This window comes from Cervus canadensis, chromosome X, assembly GCF_019320065.1.
Source record: "Cervus canadensis isolate Bull #8, Minnesota chromosome X, ASM1932006v1, whole genome shotgun sequence".
NCBI classification, from domain to species: Eukaryota; Metazoa; Chordata; class Mammalia; order Artiodactyla; family Cervidae; genus Cervus; species Cervus canadensis.
The window spans coordinates 57994955-58013774 of record NC_057419.1 but is presented as its reverse complement, the minus strand read 5'-3'; the positions used below and the strand labels follow the sequence as shown (position 1 = coordinate 58013774).

The following is an 18820-nucleotide window of genomic DNA, read 5'->3' as shown; positions in this document are numbered from 1 at the left end:
TCAGCTGGAGGCAAAGCTTGAAGCAAGCTAAGCTTGGCCTCATTCCATATTTCAGGATTTGAAAATGGGGCCAAGAGTTGCCTGGTCAAATGATTCCCAGCACCCTGTGGACCTTAATTGGAGATTTCCTTACAGCCTGGGGTCCACAAGTCATCTGTTTCATCCTTTGTTCTTTTTCAGTCTCAGTTCTGACTTCAGACCATATTTCCTTCACCCAACACATTCACTTCCTTACTTTGGTACTTCAATGGAGGCTAAGAGACATCGCTCTCTCTCCAAGCCTACAGTCTAAGGAAGTAGAGCATTTACATGCATCTGATTTCTTTGTGTTCATAGGGAAGAGGCAGTGCTTAGAGATTAAAATGCTCTGCTGATCCTGATATCTTTTTTTTTTAATATATATCACTTTAGCTATTACTTTATCCTCAGAGATACTCTAGATCCTGGAATTATTTTAGCTCCCATGATCCTCCTCTCATCATACTCCTAACCATCCCACTAGTGAAGCAGACAACATGGTGTAAATAGAGGCTAAGGAACTCACTCCTGGGACCTGTGGAACTGACTGTGTAGACTGTGCCTGCCTCACTTCCTTTTAATTCTGGTGTCTCTTGAGTTTCTACACCTGGGCCGTAGGTACAGGCAAAAGCCAGTTGCTACCCTACTAGTTCTGTTCCCAGTCTGCCTTGCCATGACCTAGCATCCTGTCCTAATGGTCCAATGGTCCATTTTCAACATCTTCAGTGGGTCTTTTTCTGTCCTGGGGCTGCATTGTTTCTTGGAACTTATTTCTTTACACCAGTTGCACCTGTACACACTATGTTCTGTAGCCTTGTGGAAAACCATTAATTAGGCCCTATCTTAGATATAGGATTTAAGAGGCGCTTAAAAAAATATTTCCTATCCACAACCTCTCCCTTTATCCTCTGCAAAACAAAAAGTCACTATCACATTTCAATATTACTACTTTGCATTCTCCATCTAAAACTTGATGGTAATGCCTATTGACTTAGACTCAGAGACTCACCTTTCCATCAAATCCTGGAAGTCTTGATCTTTCCTCATATAGTATACCTTCCCTCATTTATTTTTTTCTAAGCATGTTCCTAGTTACCCAAGTTGTCAAGAGGTATGTGGGAAATGGGGCTGTATTTCTTGGTCATTTACAAATAACCTAATTAGTAGATTGGTAAAACTTGAGAGCATAAAGAAGTCATTTAAGCCATACCACTCATAGTAAATGGGGAAGCTGGATGGATGAGGTAACTGAGGCCCAGAGAAGGAAATGTATTGCCTTAACATCACACAGCAAGTGGGAGACAGAAGTGAGACTTCCAGTCAGGTTTCTTGATACCTGATTCAAGCTATGAAAGCGGAGGGTAATCATCATGAACGCCCTGGTGAGCAATGAAGGTTAATGACTTGGCAATATGGCTTCTCTCCAAAGTGATTGTTGACTGAACCTAGTGGGAAAGTCAGGAGCTATATGTAGATGCAGAGGTAGTCAAAGTTCATTGTCTGGCTGGGATATCTGGGCCAAAAAGGAGACAAGGCAGTTAGTCACTTGGGAACCCCAGAGCTTCTAAGCTCCTTTGAACCCTTGGCCTTAGGAGATAGCAAACGAGAAAAAGGGTATAGGTTTTAGAGTCATATAATTAGGATTCTAGTCTAGACTCTATGGTTTTAGACAGATTGCTGTCTAAGCCTCATTTTCCTCATTTATAAAATGGAGATAATAACTATCTCATGATTGTTCAGTGTTTGGTACCTGGCACATAATAGGTACTTAATAAACATGGTCTACTTTTTCCTTGAGGCTTCTGAAGCTCTAGATTGTAAGCTCTGGGAGTGACTATGGGTCTGGCCTGGCCTTGGATGCGTAGTAGAAACTTTGTGGATACAGTGCAGTGTGTGTTTGTGCATGCACATGTATGTGTGTTTTGAAGGGGAGATAATGATTCATCTACAGGGAAAGACATTAGCAATGCTGGGTCCCTGCTACCTGTTTCTAACTCCAGGTAAATTTCTTCACCTCAAATCCCCTCTCCCACCCCAGTAGAAGAAAATATAAAGAAGACTCCCTGACGCCACCATGACCTCATTAGGATATGGGTTTATTACCTCTATCCCCAGTGATGGGCATGCTAGGGTTGAGCCGCCAGCCAGAACTATTTACATGCTAATATCAGGGACTGGAAAACAGACCCTGTCTATCTTTTCCTGGCTGTCTTTCCTTTCCTGCCCACTGCTCAGCCAAAATGCCCAGTAGCTGAACACCATGGGGCCCTTCAGCTACTATACTCATTCCCACTGTCAACCTGTGTGAGTGGTAAAGGAGAATCATGACTGAGCTCTAATCAGGGCTGAAAATAAGCATCTTAGCCTCTAAGCACAACACAGGTTCGGGGTCTATAGATACCACAGTACATTTTTTATTTGGGCATTTTAAGTAGGACTTAGCCTGAAGGGTATGGGCATTATTCCTAGTCGCTAAACATAAAGAAGGAGTCCAGGAAAACAAGATTCAGGAGTTAAACCAACAGTTTCTACCTTGAGCCTTTACTCTATCCTGGGAGTATGGAGCTGCATGGTATAACTGAGTGGGATGGTGGTGGCAGAAGGCACTGAATTTGAATGGGTTTGGAGTCAAACAGTCCTGACTCTGCTACTCACTAACTGAACCTTGCTTTTATTATCTGTAAAATGGGCCCAGTTGTAATTATATCATAGGGCTATTGTGAAAATTCAAGGAGATAATGGTTATCAAGTTATTGGTGTGTGGTAGTGCTTATAATTGATCTAGTCCCTACCTCAGCAGAAGTATTTGGTGCAGAGAGATGTTGACATTATTTCTTAGCTACTGCCCAAGTGTATTTTATTTCCAGACCTGGGTGCCTTATATCCTTTAAGTTCAGGGACCACATGGGCTCCACATTTGTATCCTCTGTGCCTGGCACAGGGTAGGCATTCAATCAATGGTTGTTTTCTGTTTTGCTTTTCAGGTGGTGAAAACTATCGGCCTGAGGGAAGTTTGGTTTTTTGGTCTGCAGTACCAGGACACTAAGGGTTTCTCTACTTGGTTGAAACTCAATAAGAAGGTAATTGCTTGCTCCACTGCCACATTTGGAATTCACTCTTCTACTACACTTTGCTCAGGAGTGTAAAATGTGCAAGCTGGCAAATCTAGGGCATGTAGGGCTCCATTTTTCACTGGGTGGTCTCTCAACTGCTAGATCAGAATAAGGGCAGAGCTCTTGCTCTGTCTCCATTTGGATTTGTAACAGCAAGAATGGCCAGTGTCCAAGGAGGATGGGACCCACTTATGGACCATAGCTATCAGTAGTTCCTCTAGAGGAGATTGGTATCCTCTTTTCCTTTCCAAACTCAAGGGCTTTAGGATATTTGTTAAACAGAGAGTCACAGACTGTTGAACTGGAAAGAATCTTGAAAGTCTCATAATCTTATCTTGTCTATTTTCTTGCCTATCAACTTATGCCTGCACTCCATAAAGATGTGTCCTTCTTTCTTAATTTTCTCAGTTGAACCCCAAGTGAGATGGTTTAAGTATAGGTCCATTCAAACTCTCCACATCCCAGCAGCATTTCTGCAGGAACATGGCAGTTCTCCATCTCATCATCCTCAAACTGTCTGACTTTGTCCTTGGAGATCTCCATACAGTCCTATGGCTTATTTTCCCAATTGTGTCTAGGGGGTGAGTGCCCCACCTTTTGCTGGCAGAGTCTTCTTTTCCCAAAGAGTGGAGACTTTTGCTGGGAAAATGTGGAGCCATTAGTAGCCAATTTCAGGCTTCAAAAGACAATCTGATTTGTGCTCTTGTCTAGTCAATTCCCAGACCTCAGTCATATATCCTAGTCTTTACTTTATTGATTTATGGAGTTGGGGGAAAGTCTTAAACGAGGAGTTTCTTAAACCTACCCTCAGAATGTAGGGGCAGTTGGATATATTGTCTGATGATGGCTTAAGGGCTCATGACTATCAGTAGGTGTTAGGTTATTTTAAGAAGAAATTCCCAATAGGAGGCAATTACGGATGTGGGCTTGGGTCCCCAATGAAAGTAATATGTCTCTTTTCTGAATTACCAGAATTGTTACCCAACTCTTTGGGATTATCCAAATTGATGACTTTCCAGTGTCTTCTCCCCACCCTACAGCCACTTCCCTACCCCTAAAATCTATTTTTTGAGAGTGCATAACCCCTTGCTGCTCCTAGGTGACTGCCCAGGATGTGCGGAAGGAAAGCCCTCTGCTTTTCAAGTTCCGGGCCAAGTTCTACCCTGAGGATGTATCTGAAGAGTTGATCCAGGATATCACACAGCGACTATTCTTCCTGCAAGTGAAGGAAGGCATTCTCAATGATGATATTTACTGCCCACCTGAGACTGCTGTGTTGCTGGCCTCCTATGCTGTCCAGTCCAAGTATGGTGACTTCAATAAGGAAGTCCACAAGTCTGGCTACTTGGCTGGGGACAAGTTGCTGCCACAGAGGTGAGGTGGTGTCCTGGCAATCTGCCCTGGTCAGAGTGAGCTGTGGCCCAAAGCTGATTGATTCCTGTTATACGGGGGTTGCCAGATCTGTCCCTCTCCACTAGGGTCTGTCTGAAGACTATGTTATGGTGCTCAGACAGACATACTTGCGTATGGCACCATACTCTGTTCTTATTTCTCTGGTTCTCAAAATAAAACACTTTTTTCCCCTCCTCTGTTTGCCTATTACAGAACTTCATTACTGTGGAAACAGGTGCTTATATTGAGAACCGGAGATGGATTGCTTCTCCTTGGCCTAGTTCCATTTTCTTGATCCTTTTCACTGATTTAGACCTCTTATATCAGAGGTTCATTGGAGTGAGAAATACTTAAACCAGGGACATGGGAAACTCAAAACAGTCTTTTAATATTGATACCCAGTATACAGAGATTTCTCCTTTTGTAAACTTCAAAACTGAACATTCTCAAACTCTAATTATTTTTATTTTAGCATCGTGACAAACACACAGAATGAATAAGGCAGGCATAATCCTTATTTCCTGGCTAAGGAAATAGAGATGCAGAGGTACTCACTCTGACCTGCTGAATCTCCCACAGCTCATTTGTGGCAACCTGGAACCCTAGTCTCTTGATTTTTTTTTTAACCCCACTGCATCCAGTCACTATTTTATATAGGCTTTTAAATTAGAAGGAAAATTATGCTTCATTCTAGTAACCTCAGTCCCAGTGGAGCTATGACAAATGTACAGCTCACTTGAAGGTATTAGGGATAGTGGTTGTGCCCTGGGACTCTACATGAGTCAGTCACTGCTATAATGTCTGAAATAGCATATTTAAAGCAAGCCTTGTTTATGATCTAGTAGATCTGGTAGTTATTGTTATGATATAATTACAACTGGGCCCATTTTACAGATAATAACAGTTGAACCTGTTAGTTTTTTCCCTAAACCACTTGGACTCAGTTCTCTCTTCCATAGCCACAGGCTATATAATCTTATCCCTGAGCAGTAGTCTCACAAATGCAAACTGTTGGCCCCACAGAGATCTAGGAGAGAGTATGCATGCCTCCATGAGGCCCATTCCTCCTCTTAGTCTCACAAATCAGCACAGACTGTTAATATGATGTTACTGCTTTGCTTGGTGACCACAGCACATTATTAGATTTTCTGGTTAAAGGTACAAAGGAAAGTGTTCCCATTGTCTTTCTTGGTCACCCATTCTGTATGTCTCATACCCTTCAGGCCCCTGTGTCTAGTTATTACTTCCTGCTATAATTTCAGTCTGCTTCTGGTGTAACTGACCCCACATCATCTTTCCAGGGTCCTGGAGCAGCACAAGCTTAACAAGGACCAATGGGAGGAAAGGATCCAGGTGTGGCATGAGGAGCACCGGGGCATGCTTAGGTAAGCCTACCCTAGGAATTGTGGACTCTATGCCCTTGCAAGGAGAATAAGAGTTGGTTCAGCAGGGAAGAAGAGGCAGAGGCTAGGAACACTGGAGGATGTTGAAGAGAGACAGAAATATAGTTTACAAGAGGAAATTAGAAATGGAAGGCAAATCAGCGCCATTATAAAGCTGTGCTTTTTGTGGATGATGGGAGCTGATAGCCCAGATCAGGGGATCCTGAGATTCCTTCCCCTAGGGAGTTTCTGAGCCACCAGGGGCCCCTCTCCAAGAATGAAATGAGGAAGGATCTTTATGAACATGGCATACGATTTAGGAGATGTCTAATTGAAGAACTAATCTTTTCATTTTGTCATCACCATCTCATTTGGGCTCTGCTAATAATGTGCCTGTGTAAGAGGCTTCTGTGACAGCTAATATGCCAGAGGTCAGCAAGAGTCAGCCCACCTTTATTCCCCTTGGGAATCTCAGACTTTAGGCTCTTGTGAGCATGTTTTGGCAAAAGTCATGTTTTGCTGTGTTAACCATCATCTGCTCACTTTCCATCCTTTTTCCAACCCGTTATGGCAAGATTCTTGTCAGAAGTGGAGAGCAAGTAGGCTTTCTGTCTCCCTGGGTCTGATTCATAGGCTCCCTCCCCTTTATTACTTGCCCCTTCCACCCTCCCCCTACCACTGACCTCCACTCTGTTGTTTAGGGAGGATGCTGTCCTGGAGTATCTGAAGATTGCCCAGGATCTGGAGATGTATGGTGTGAACTACTTCAACATCAAGAACAAGAAAGGCTCAGAGCTGTGGCTGGGGGTGGATGCCCTGGGTCTCAACATCTATGAGCAGAATGACAGGTATAGTTCAGAGCTCACTTTTTAACTTATTATTTTGTATTAGGGTATAACCAATTAACAAACAATGTTGTGATACTTTCAGGTGAGCAGTGAAGGGACTCAGCCATATATATACATATATTTATTCTCCCCCAAACTCCTTTCCTATCCAGGATGCTACATAACATTGAGCAGAGTTCCATGTTCTATACAGTAGGTCCTTGTTGGTTATCCATTTCAAACATAGCAGCATGTATATGTCCATGCCAAACTCCCTAACTATCCCTCCCCCTGTCCTTCCCCTCTAAGAACCATAAGTTCCTTTTCTAAGTCTGTGAATCTGTTTCTGTTTTGTAAGTAAGTTCATTTGTATCATTTCTCTTTAGATTCCACATATAAAAGATATCATATGATATTGCTCAGCTTGCTTACTTTTGGGGGCTACTTTGACACCTAGGACTTGACAAAGTATGATTATACTTCCTGGGTCCCACCTGTATCATTCTTTTCCTACCTAGATTAGACCAGCCCAGATGATCACACAACCTCCCTCAGGCCTCTAAATCTTGCATTGACTAGACTTTCACTGTCCACTGTGGTAGCTTCTGGCCACATGTTGCTGTTGAGCACTTGAAATGTGGCTGGTCTGAATTGAGATGTGCTACAAATATAAACTACACTGAAGACTTCGTGTGAAAAGCAATATAAAATGTCTCATTAATGTATTTTAAATATTCATTTGCATCTTGATGAACATTTACATGTTCAAAATACATGATAGTATTTTGCATATACTGGGTTAAGTGAACTGTTGTTATAGTTAATTCCACCCTGTTTCTTTTTACTTACATGTGGCTACTAGAAAATTTTAAACTGCATGTGTGATAATTTATATTTCTGTTGTATAGCACTGGTTTAAAACCCACCTTGTCAGGATTTGTAATTAATCTCACTTCATATGATGATTCAGTATTTTTTGACCTATAATCCCTCTTGCTACAGCCTTATCTCACTAGCTTATTTTTTCCCTTAGTTTGCTCTTGATGAGTATTAAGGTCAATATATTATTGTTTTGTGTAACTTCTGAGTCTTGGAACTCATTATTTACTGTCCTCTCAGATTTTACAACCTTGAGTAGAAGAGATCCAGTGAAGTAAGGCTGGTGATTCTTTGAGAGATTGTTACAAGGTCCATGCCTCAACAAAAAATAAAGCAAATCTTAGTTGTTGGGACAAGGGATATGTTGATTGTAGTATCAGAAAGTCCTTTGTGAACTCTCAGTGCTGGCAGCTGACCTGGTGGCATGTGATGATACTGGCTGAACTGGCAATGAATCTATCTCCTTAAGGGAGAAGTTGGTGGTGGGGAAGGCAAGGCACCAACCCTCTGTGTCCTTCTTGCCTTGCATTTGTCCTAATGCTCTTGGTATTCATTTTTACAGGCTGACTCCCAAGATAGGCTTCCCCTGGAGTGAAATCAGGAACATCTCTTTCAATGACAAGAAATTTGTCATCAAGCCCATTGACAAAAAAGCCCCGGTAAGTGACTCCTCCCATTGGCCAAGACCTAGGTAATGGTCACACTGGCCAAGGCCTACATAATGCTAGAAGCAATCATGTCATCGCATATTTCTCTCCTTTTTCTGTCTTTTTGTGTATGTGGATGGGAATAGGAGGCACAAAAAGTGACAATGAAAAAGGATGCTGATGCCAGTAAATGGTCAGGAGGCATCCTGTAACTGGTGCTACCCTGCTAACTGTGTCTCAGGAGAAGCATGGATTAGGGAGAACCGGAGGCAGTCTAAGTTCTGCTTGTTAGCCACTGGTTTTTACTTCCCCAAGGCTCTGGGGTAGAAACAGAGTACATCTTATCTTTTAAAGCCTCTAGACTTAAAAAGTGGAAATTGTTCATATATTTGATTTATCTCTAATATGTGGAGAAAGGAGAGAGCCAGAAGAAGTCCCAATCCAAATGTTGTTCTTTTTGTTATAACTTTGCTGCTGTCCTCTTAAGACTTCTCTCCAGAGCAATCCAAATACAAAAGAATGCTTTGAGTCCAGTCATTCCTCTAACATGATTGCCATACCTGTCACCTGCAGTTACCTGTGGCTGACAAGACTGAAAAACTGGTTATTGGGAATAAGATAGAAAACTGTGATGAGAGTCTCCTCTTTGATGTGCCTCATGTCCAGCAAGGGCCAGTGGCCATGCTGAACCAGACCCTTCTCATGAGGTCTCAACCTTCTTCTAGCTTTGAGGTTTCTGAACTTTCCCTGCTAAGAACTTTATATATTTTGTCTCCTTAAACCCTCAAGGGTATTGTCGGGTAGGTAATGTCCTTCCTATTTTATAAGTGATGAAATTGAGTTTCAGAGGGATGGAGTGATTTGCCCAAGATCATACAGCTAAAATGGTAGAGCTGGGATTTATACCTAGGTTGTTTGACCTCTAGAACCTGTGCTCCTTCATTGTACCCCAAGCTATATGAGATGGTAGCAGTTTGGGTTCAGTGGCAGAAGAGCTGGTGGTTAGCCCATTAGCTGGTGACCTTGGTCCAGTGGTATTTGTAGTAACAAACTCCAGCTCACTGGGTTTTCTTGCCTGTGTGTGTTTTTTTAACTGCTGTTGTGCTCAACTTTCATCAGAAAAAGGTAAGTAACAAAGTCAGCTGAGACCAAGGGCTTACTTAAAACACAACAACCAGGATAATTGATGTTCAGGAGACTTACATATTCATGTATGTATTTATAAATACACTGCCTTATTCCAAATAGGATTGAAGGAACTGGCTCTAAGATACGCTTTTAGAAGATATAGAACAAGTCCAGCCCACTCATACTACACTCACCAGGGTATTATCTAAAGATTATTGTACCTCTAAGAGAGGTTCCTGAGACCCAGCAGGATATTTAATTAGCAGATGAAGTCAGTTTCTATCTTTCAACTGGATTAAGGGTATCTTAAGATGATTTTCATAAGCAAATGTTGAAAGAAATTGTGGCTTGGTAGGAAGAGCACTAGTTTTGGAGTCAAGAAGCCTGGGTTCTAGACCTGGGTCTGTCACTAACTTGCCATCTGACCCTGGGCAAGTCACTTCACCACTCTGATAATTGGTCTTCCCATCTGTAATATGATTGTTTCAGTGCTTTTTAACTTAGCTTTTCAGAAGGCAGAAGCCCACCTTCATCTTTCCCTCCACACTCTTTCTGACTGCTGGTTTTCTACCAGGACTTTGTTTTCTATGCTCCCCGGCTGCGGATTAACAAACGGATCTTGGCTCTGTGCATGGGGAACCATGAGCTATACATGCGCCGTCGCAAGCCCGACACCATTGAAGTACAGCAGATGAAGGCACAGGCTCGGGAGGAGAAGCACCAGAAGCAGATGGAGCGGTAGGTGGTGTGGCACTGAAATGGGGGCTGGGGCTATGACAAGGAAGCTTTTCAAAGGTGCCAAGCCTGCTAAAGTCAGGACATGAAGTCATCCTGGTACTGGGGGAAAGGGAGCTGTACAGGATGACACCTCTTCCTTTAAGTCTCAGACATCCTCATCCCCAGGAATCAGGTATTTAGAACCCTAGGATTTCAGAGGTTCATAGGAGAGAGGGGCATTTTATAGTTCCCCATTATCTATGACCCTCATGTCATTGCTCTTCTAGGTGGACTTTGGGTTGCTCTGGGCTATCTGACCAGTATAGTGGTAGTAGCAAAAGGCTCCATGCACATTTAAACCGGGACTCTATAGGATCTTTTGAGTGGAATTAGAGCTACCAGATTTTTCCTTCCAAAGCTCTTTTGCACTATGGCCCCTTTCCTCCTCAAAGTGCATCAAGGCTTAGCAGCATTAGCATCAACTTGAAACTGTTTAGGAAGGCAATATCTGAGACCTACCCCAAATGTGCTGATTCAAAATCTGCTTTTTAAGATCCTAGTTAACCATTTCTTCAAAGAAGATGTGCAAATGGCCAGCAGGCACATGAAAATACCCTTAGTTATTAGGGAAATGCAAATTGAAACATCAGTGAGGTACTACTTCATACTCACAAATAGGGATATAATAAATGAAAACAGAAAATAACAGCTGTTGGCAAGGGTGTGGAGAGATTGAAACTCATGTTCTTCACTATTGGGAATGTAAAATGGTTCAACTGCTGTAGAAAACAATTGATGGTTCCTCAAAAAGTTAAATGTAGAATTACCGTATAACTCCACAATTCCCCTCCTAGGTATACACTGAAAAACAAAAATTGAAAACAGATGTTCAAACGTGTATATGTACACACATGTTCGTAGCTGTGAAATTCATAGTAGCCAAAAGGTGAAAACAGCCCAAATGTCCATCACTGAATGAATGGATAAACAAATTATTCAACTATCCAATGAAATATTATTCAGTCATTAAGAAGAACAAAATACTGATACATACTGTAATGTGGGTGAATCTCTAAAACATTATGCTAAGTGAAAGAAACCAGACACAAAAGGTCCTATATTGTATTATTCCATTTATATGAAATATACAGAATAGATAAACCTACTGAGACATATGACAGATTGATGATTGTCAAGGGCTGGAGGGAAGGGAGATGTGGAGAAACTTCTTAACACCAGGTATGAGGTTTTACTTTGGCATGATGAAATATTGTGCATGTATTAAATGCCACTGGATTATTTGCTTTAAATGATTAATTTTATGTTATTAATATGATTATCACCTCAGTAATTTATTAAAAAAATAAGACCCCAGGTGATTCCTGTACACATTAAGATTTGATAGTACTGCTCTAATAGATACTGTATCGTAAAGAGTTTGGAACCTCAGGAAACTTCTAATCTAGTAGACTGGAAAATGACTCCATGTATGAGAGGTTAGACACCAAGATTCACATTTATTCTGAAAAAAAAAAGTGGTATGAGGGGCAGTTTACAGAACTGGTTTTGGCAGGAACCTGCCCTCCATGAGCTCACAGTCTAGTAGAAGAAAGGGGAAAAACAGTATATGCATAACTATTCAGGGCACAATGCTGTGTCATTCATTCACTCAATATATATTTATTGAGCAGTGAACAAAAGACAAAAATATCTGCTCTGCTCCCATGAAGCTGTCATTCTTGTGGGACGAGACAGGCAGATCAAATAAGCATATTATATAGTCTGTGACATGATAAGTACTATGGAGAAAAATAACAGGGTGGAGGGATATGGAGGATAGGGCCAACTATTTTGAGAGAAAAGACATCTAACAAAGGGAGAAAAGAAGGACTACTGGGAGAGGTGCTGGGGCAAGAAAAAGTCAATACTTATTTTAGATTTACAGCAAATTTTGAGAGAAAGGAGCCTAAAGCTGAACTTCACAGGGCAGAGGAGTAATGCCCTAGCCATAGAGATCACCAGACTTGAAGCACAGTGTATCAGCAAAGAGTCAAAACTTTTTTCTCTGTAACTCCATAAGGTAGACAGGGCAAGACTTATTTGGCCATCTTACACATAGGATTACTAAGAACAAGAGCAAAGAAATGATGCAGCTAAGGTCACCCTCTGGTTACTCACTGGGTAGTGGATGAGCTGAGAGTCCAGGTTGGATCTCCTGATACTGGGACAAACTGGCAGGGCTCTGAGCATACCAGCCCATGTGGGGCTATGATGTGAGGACAAGAATATAGGGAGAAGGGAGAGTGATCTTGCCTCACAAGCCCAGAGTGTGTTAGATGGGTGGGGACTGAGGGATCAGGGCCAGAAGGTCTTGGGGCTCCCAAGGCTTTCATGTGGCCTTGCTATCCTGTTCCATTCCTTCTTTCTCCTTTTCTAGTGCTCTGCTGGAAAATGAAAAGAAGAAACGTGAGATGGCAGAAAAGGAGAAAGAGAAGATTGAACGGGAAAAGGAGGAACTGATGGAGAAGCTGAAGCAAATCGAGGAACAGACTAAGAAGGCTCAACAAGGTGAGGCTTGGCGTCATCTTGGAGACTGGATTTTCCCACAGTCTGACTCTGTGAGCTGGAAAGCCTTCTGTCTGAGCTGTAGACTCGGGACATATATTCAAGATGTGGCTAAAAGAATAGAGGAATGATGAGGCAAAAGGTAGAGTGCCTAGAGCTTTTTGCCATCTGTGCCTGGGGTAAAGCATTTCCAGGAAGGAAGTTAGGTGTCCCTTCTTAATCTCTGCACTCTTTACCACCTTTCCCCTTCCTTCTCTTCCCAGAACTGGAAGAACAGACCCGCAGGGCTCTGGAACTTGAACAGGAGCGAAAGCGTGCCCAGAGTGAGGCTGAAAAACTGGCCAAAGAGCGTCAAGAAGCTGAAGAGGCCAAGGAGGCCCTGTTGCAGGCCTCCCAGGACCAGAAGAAGACCCAGGAACAATTGGTAAAGCTACAAAATGGAATGGGATTATGGGATCTGAATTTTCTCTCTGTCTACGTACCTATTCACAGCTACCTCTGTTTGCACATCTGGCTCTTTTTAGCAGAGTACCTCTCTGCAGGCTTCTAATAGATAGCTCCCTCAGAAGCAAGCTGAGAATTAACTTTGCAAATAGTCTTCCCTAACCTTTACTTTTATTCTTTTCTTAGCAAGTGGGGACTTGAGCTGATGACCTGACAAAGTAGAGAGGGAGGAAAGAAGTAAAGGGATTCACATCTGATTGACTAGCTATGTGTGTTACAAACTATACGAGCAACTTTTCACTTTTCCTTCCTTTCTTATTTCCTCTTCCGAATGATCCTATGGGATTAACTCATGTGGGATAATATGCACAGGTAATGAAATTAGGGCTCAGAGAGGTTGAAGAGACTTGCATAGGTCACACAATTGTGACTAAGAATGAGAAGTCATTTCTGCTTCTCTTTTAAGGGTTTGCTCCCTAAAATCATGTGTAAAGTTGTATGTCTATACATTATTTATAGGGGAGGAGGGTGAGCATCTATATTTTCATCACAATTTCCAAGGGTTCTGTAACTCAGAATTTAAGAACCTGTGGCCCAAATTCCTTAACATATGATCTTATCCTGTACTGTTTGGAGTGGGAGTACAGGAAAGTAAAACCTAATTTTCAGGGGAAACTGTCCTCCAGGAGATTTGTCCAAGATGTGAGGGTATGCATAAGCTTTATTTCCTTGGTCATATAACTCTGTGACACTTGAGTGTTGTTCCTGTACTTGTCCTGAGAAGATCTTAGTGGAGGCCTGAGCATTGTAGGAGAACAGGAAAGGGTCCGCCAGTTCAGGCAGTGACACAGTGATTTCCAAAGCTTTACTGAGGCCCTAACTCTGCAGTGGGAGAGAGAAAAGAGGGGAGAGAGTGACATAAAGAAGAACCAGAGGTGACACGTTGTTTGCCTTCAAGTTTATAGTCTAGTCTAGGCAGGGAGTTAATAGGGTGCTGTAGTAGATCTGAGAATGAGAGTGTTCCCTCTTGGGCTTCCTGGAGGAGATGTGGTAAAAAGAGTCTTCAGAGCAGCAGCAAGTGAAACAGGAAGTTCCCTGTTAGTTCTCAGAGGATCTGGGGTTGAAGACACTTGGGCCCTAGGGACTGAAAGGCCCACTTCTCATAAGCTTACAATTAATCCATAGGCCTTGGAAATGGCAGAGCTGACAGCTCGGATCTCCCAACTGGAGATGGCCCGACAAAAGAAGGAGAGCGAGGCTGTGGAATGGCAGCAGAAGGTAAGACATAGTGCCCAGGACTAAGTGGTGTGGGATGGGATATCATGCCTAAGTTCTTGGATTCCTTAGGTTTGGGTTTCTTCACTTTTCCATCCTTCTTTGACAGTGTGTATCATGGGAGGAACTCAAGGCTGTCTCAAATACTTCCCAGAATTCTCCAGTACCCCCAGGGAATTTGGTATAATTACTCCTGTTATACAGCTGAAGAAACTCAGGATCAGTCAGGCAAAGTGGCTTGAACTACCTGGTGCCTGCTTTCTTCTGGGCCATTCTAGGCACATGTAGGGATGCTGCAGGTTAACCTGGTTTGGCTGCCATCCTTTCTCTTCCTCTGTTACTGAACAGGCTCAGATGGTACAAGAAGACTTGGAGAAGACCCGTGCAGAGCTGAAGACTGCCATGAGCACGCCTCATGTGGCAGAGCCTGCTGAAAATGAGCAGGATGAGCAGGATGAGAATGGGGCAGAGGCCAGTGCCGAACTGCGAGCTGATGCCATGGCCAAGGATCGCAGTGAAGAGGAACGCACCACTGAGGCGGAAAAGAATGAGCGTGTGCAGAAGCACCTGAAGGTATCCATGCAGACCCAAGGGGTCATGGAGACCATGTGTATTGACTTAGTAGCCATGGCCTTCACTAGATCATTGGGGTAGGGGAGAAGGAGAAGAACCTGTCTCAGTGCTGTGTGAGGGCTTTAATGGAGGGATCTCTCACTTATAAATCAGACTCTGAACTACCTCTTCCCCCTCCTTTTTTTTTTGCTCTGTCCTCCATCCATATTCCATTTACCTCTTATATTCAGAAAATATTTAGTTGACACAATTCCTATCTGAATTTTTGATGTATTGCTCTGCTCACAGAGAATACCTGTCATCAATTGATCCACTCAGTTGGTGTCTTTTGTTTTATTCTTGCCCCACTGCAATTCTAACAGGGCTGGAAATGGCTCTCAAAAAATATGTGTGTGTGTGTTTGTGTGTATAAAGGGTGGGGCCAGCGGAAGTGGAGTGGGAGGGGAAAGAGAAAGGGGAGGGAGAGGGGTGGGATGGGATAAATCAGGAAATACATTTGGTTAATAAGGGGAGATAAAATTAGAGGAAGCCATTAACCCTTTATCCCCTTGCACCTTCACAGGCCCTCAGTTCAGAGCTGGCCAATGCCCGTGATGAGTCCAAGAAGACTGCTAATGACATGATTCATGCTGAGAACATGCGACTGGGTCGAGACAAATACAAGACCCTGCGCCAGATCCGGCAGGGCAATACTAAGCAGCGCATTGATGAATTTGAGTCTATGTAAAGGGCACCTAGCCCCTAGGGACCCCTCCTCCCTTCTTCCTTGCTCTCACACTCTTATACTCTTGCCTAACTCACACTGTGCTGGAGCCATTAACTAGAGCAGCCCTGAAGTCACGCCAAGCATTCAGTGCAGCCATGGGACCAAACCTAGCCCCTCAATCCTTACTCACTTCCCTAGGCAGAGAGATGGGCACTATGGTGCCAATGAGATCCTCTTTTTCCTCTGTCCTGGATGATCTGGCTTGCTAGAAGAGAACACTTTCTCAGCTCAGAGGCACTTCCCGCTTGGTTTGGGAAATACCCTCACATTTAATGCTGCTCTGCAGGAGTCAAGTGTGGAGTAGGTTGAAAACTGGCCCTCACCCCTGCCCCACCACAGCCTTCATCGTCATGGTCTTGTGATTTGCAGAACTGAAGCATCACAGGTTTAGAGATGAAGGCAGGGCCCTGGCTACATGCTCTAGAATGTCAACTGCCCTAGGATTAGGCCTCCCAATGTCCATTCCTTCTAGAGTTACTTAGGCTTTTTAATGATTGGAGGCTAAAAAGAAGTGCAGTCATTCTTCTCTCTACCTCCCAGATTGGGCCTGTTACAAACTCAGTCCCAATAAACCTTGTCCCTGAGTTCAGACACTCATTCTTCTCTTCAGCGTGATATGGGGGAGAATATGCCTTCAAGAGGCTTCCCCAACATCCTGGAAGACTGTTAGCCCTTCTGTTCAGACATGATTAGGTAGAGAATATGCCTCTATGTTTTATGGGAGCCTAGGCTTATTTTAGGTGAGCTCTATGGGCAGAAATATCTCTTACTTATTATTCTGTGTTCCTCTTCCCTTCTTGGGACCTGCCCTTCCCCACTCCAATCCACAAATCCCCTCAGGTAGAAGAATAGGGATGGTTATTTCCAAACCCAGCCAGCCACATCTAGGACTCTTGCCAAGAGGAGGAAATATTCACATGTGGCTTCAGTATTTTCACCTCTAGGGGTCCCAAACCACGTCTCCCTTCAGGGCTAGTTGGGCCACAACTTCTGCTTTAGGGTCATTAGGGCCTTGGTTTGGTGAGTCCTGGATCTTGATGTCAGTTGGCTCAATTGGTGAGTGTGTGGAAGAAGCCAAGTGTGGTGAGAGAAGCTCGTGGCCCAGATCCTACAGTTTACTTTGAGCCCTACAAGGTGCCTAACAGCCCCTTCCCATCACCCCTCTCTAAGGTGATGATTGGGTCCTGCCTCTGTTTAATAAACCTTTAACCCAGATCTTGCCACCAGTTATGCTATCCCTTGGAGCTGTAAACCAGAGAGCTATTAGGGGTTCTGGTCTGGTCCCTTTCACGCCCCCACCTCTTTCTCTCAACCCAGGAGCAGCATCCTCTTCCTCTCTGTCTCATGTGTGCTCTTTTTCTTTCTACCAGTGTTATATATTTTAGCGGCATCTAATTCAACATTGATTTCTGCATTTCTTGCTAATGCACCCTTAGAAGATACTAGTCTTGGGACAGGATCATTTTGGCCTCATTCCTTTACCACCCCTACATCTAGGAAGCATATTTTGCCAGAAAAATTAATGTAAGAAGCTTTCAGTATTAGTGATATCATCTGTCACTGTAGGTCATACAATCCTTTTTTAAAGTACTTGGTATTTGGTTTTATTGTTCCCCTTTTTTTTCCTGCCTTATTCTCAAAGTTCATTCCACAGAGGGGCCCTACTGTCCTTCCATGCAGTGCCCCTAGCCCAGAGCCCGTGGCTTTGATCACTCCATCCCCTTGCCTTCTGCTTGACCTTGGGAAGTCTTATGTGCATTGCTGTGTATTATATTGACACTCTGTTGGTGATGTGCCCTATATTTGCTAAATTCAAACCTGGAATTATGGGGCAATCCAGCTGCCTTAAAGGTAGTATCCACCCCACCACTACCCCACTCCCCGCCAGGGGAAGCTGGGGAGAAAGATTAGATTTTATATTCAGGTTTTTTTTGTGCATCTTTTGGGGGTTTTTTAAATTTGTTTTTGGAGGGGTTTATGCTTAACCCATGTTCTATTTCAGTGCCAATAAAATTTAGGAAGACTTCACTATGACTTAATCTTTCTTTGTGGCATCAGTGGATGACTGTAAGATACTTTAATGTAATTTCCACTCTGTGAACCACTTTTCTATCGCTGGTCTCTTCATTCTCACTTCAGTCCTATTGGGAGTGGATATGACTATCCATCCTTGTTTTATAGAGGAAGGAATGAACTTGAAAAAATAGAAGAGTAGAATAACTGCCCAAGGACACAGGACTGTATTAATTAGTAGCCTGTGCCCTTTCCATAGTCCTAGGCCAATTTTTCCGATGTAGATGGGCCCTGCATTGACCATGTAATGCTCCTGGGTTTGTTTGGCTCTGGGTCTGCTTGTAAGGAGTGGTTTATATCTCTGGACTCCTCCTGGGATGGTCAGGCCGTTTCCTGCCTCCTTGTCAGGAATGCCTCCAAGCTTGCTCACCTCCTACTACCCTCACTTCTTGTAGTGTCAGTGAAGGTCAGAGAAATCACCTTGAGTTGAACCCTGTTGCAGAAGATAGTGGGAAGTGGAGTATGAAGTGAGAGTGGAGAATATATGTATGTACAAAAGCTGTTGGGCAGTACTTTATGGTTTATAAAACTTGTCAATTTTGTAGCCTTGCTATGGTTGTCCCAGTTTTACAGATGAGGAAACTGAGACTCAGATATGCCTTCTAGGTTGTCTTGGACCTGGCAAACTCTCACTTACCAGCTCCCTTCTTGGTGAGCCAACATGTACAAGGAAAAGCAAGTTATGTATTCTGTGAGTTTTAAATCCTTACAACAACCCTTTGAGGCAGTGGTTCTCATACTTGTTTGCATATTAGAATCTTAAAGATTTCAAAGCCTAGACCACTTCCTCAGATCAAATTATAATCTCTAGTAGTGGAACACAGACATCTATATATTTGATTATTCCAAAATACAGACGAATTTGGGAACCAATGCTCTGAGAATATACTGTTTTATCCTGTTTTACAGATAAAGAAATGGAGGCCCAATAACATGAGTTAATTTCTACAAGGTTGCAGATAGAAGTAATAGAGCCAGGATATGAACATAGGCAATCTAGTTCATGAGCCTGTGCTCTTAA

General features: G+C 43.1%; 1 protein-coding gene across 1 annotated transcript in view; it reads left to right on the top strand.

The window, feature by feature from the left end:
- The window catches only part of MSN (moesin), a 67297-nt gene extending 49543 nt beyond the window's left edge, over window positions 1-17754 (top strand). Inside the window, exons 3-13 of the mRNA XM_043457889.1 lie at window positions 3003-3098; window positions 4231-4505; window positions 5825-5908; window positions 6607-6753; window positions 8174-8270; window positions 9961-10124; window positions 12541-12671; window positions 12932-13092; window positions 14298-14390; window positions 14736-14960; window positions 15523-17754. Of these exons, the coding sequence (XP_043313824.1) occupies window positions 3003-3098; window positions 4231-4505; window positions 5825-5908; window positions 6607-6753; window positions 8174-8270; window positions 9961-10124; window positions 12541-12671; window positions 12932-13092; window positions 14298-14390; window positions 14736-14960; window positions 15523-15687 (1638 nt within the window). The 3' untranslated portion in view covers window positions 15688-17754. The remainder of the gene's footprint in view (window positions 1-3002; window positions 3099-4230; window positions 4506-5824; window positions 5909-6606; window positions 6754-8173; window positions 8271-9960; window positions 10125-12540; window positions 12672-12931; window positions 13093-14297; window positions 14391-14735; window positions 14961-15522) is intronic.
- Window positions 17755-18820: the final 1066 nt, after the last annotated feature.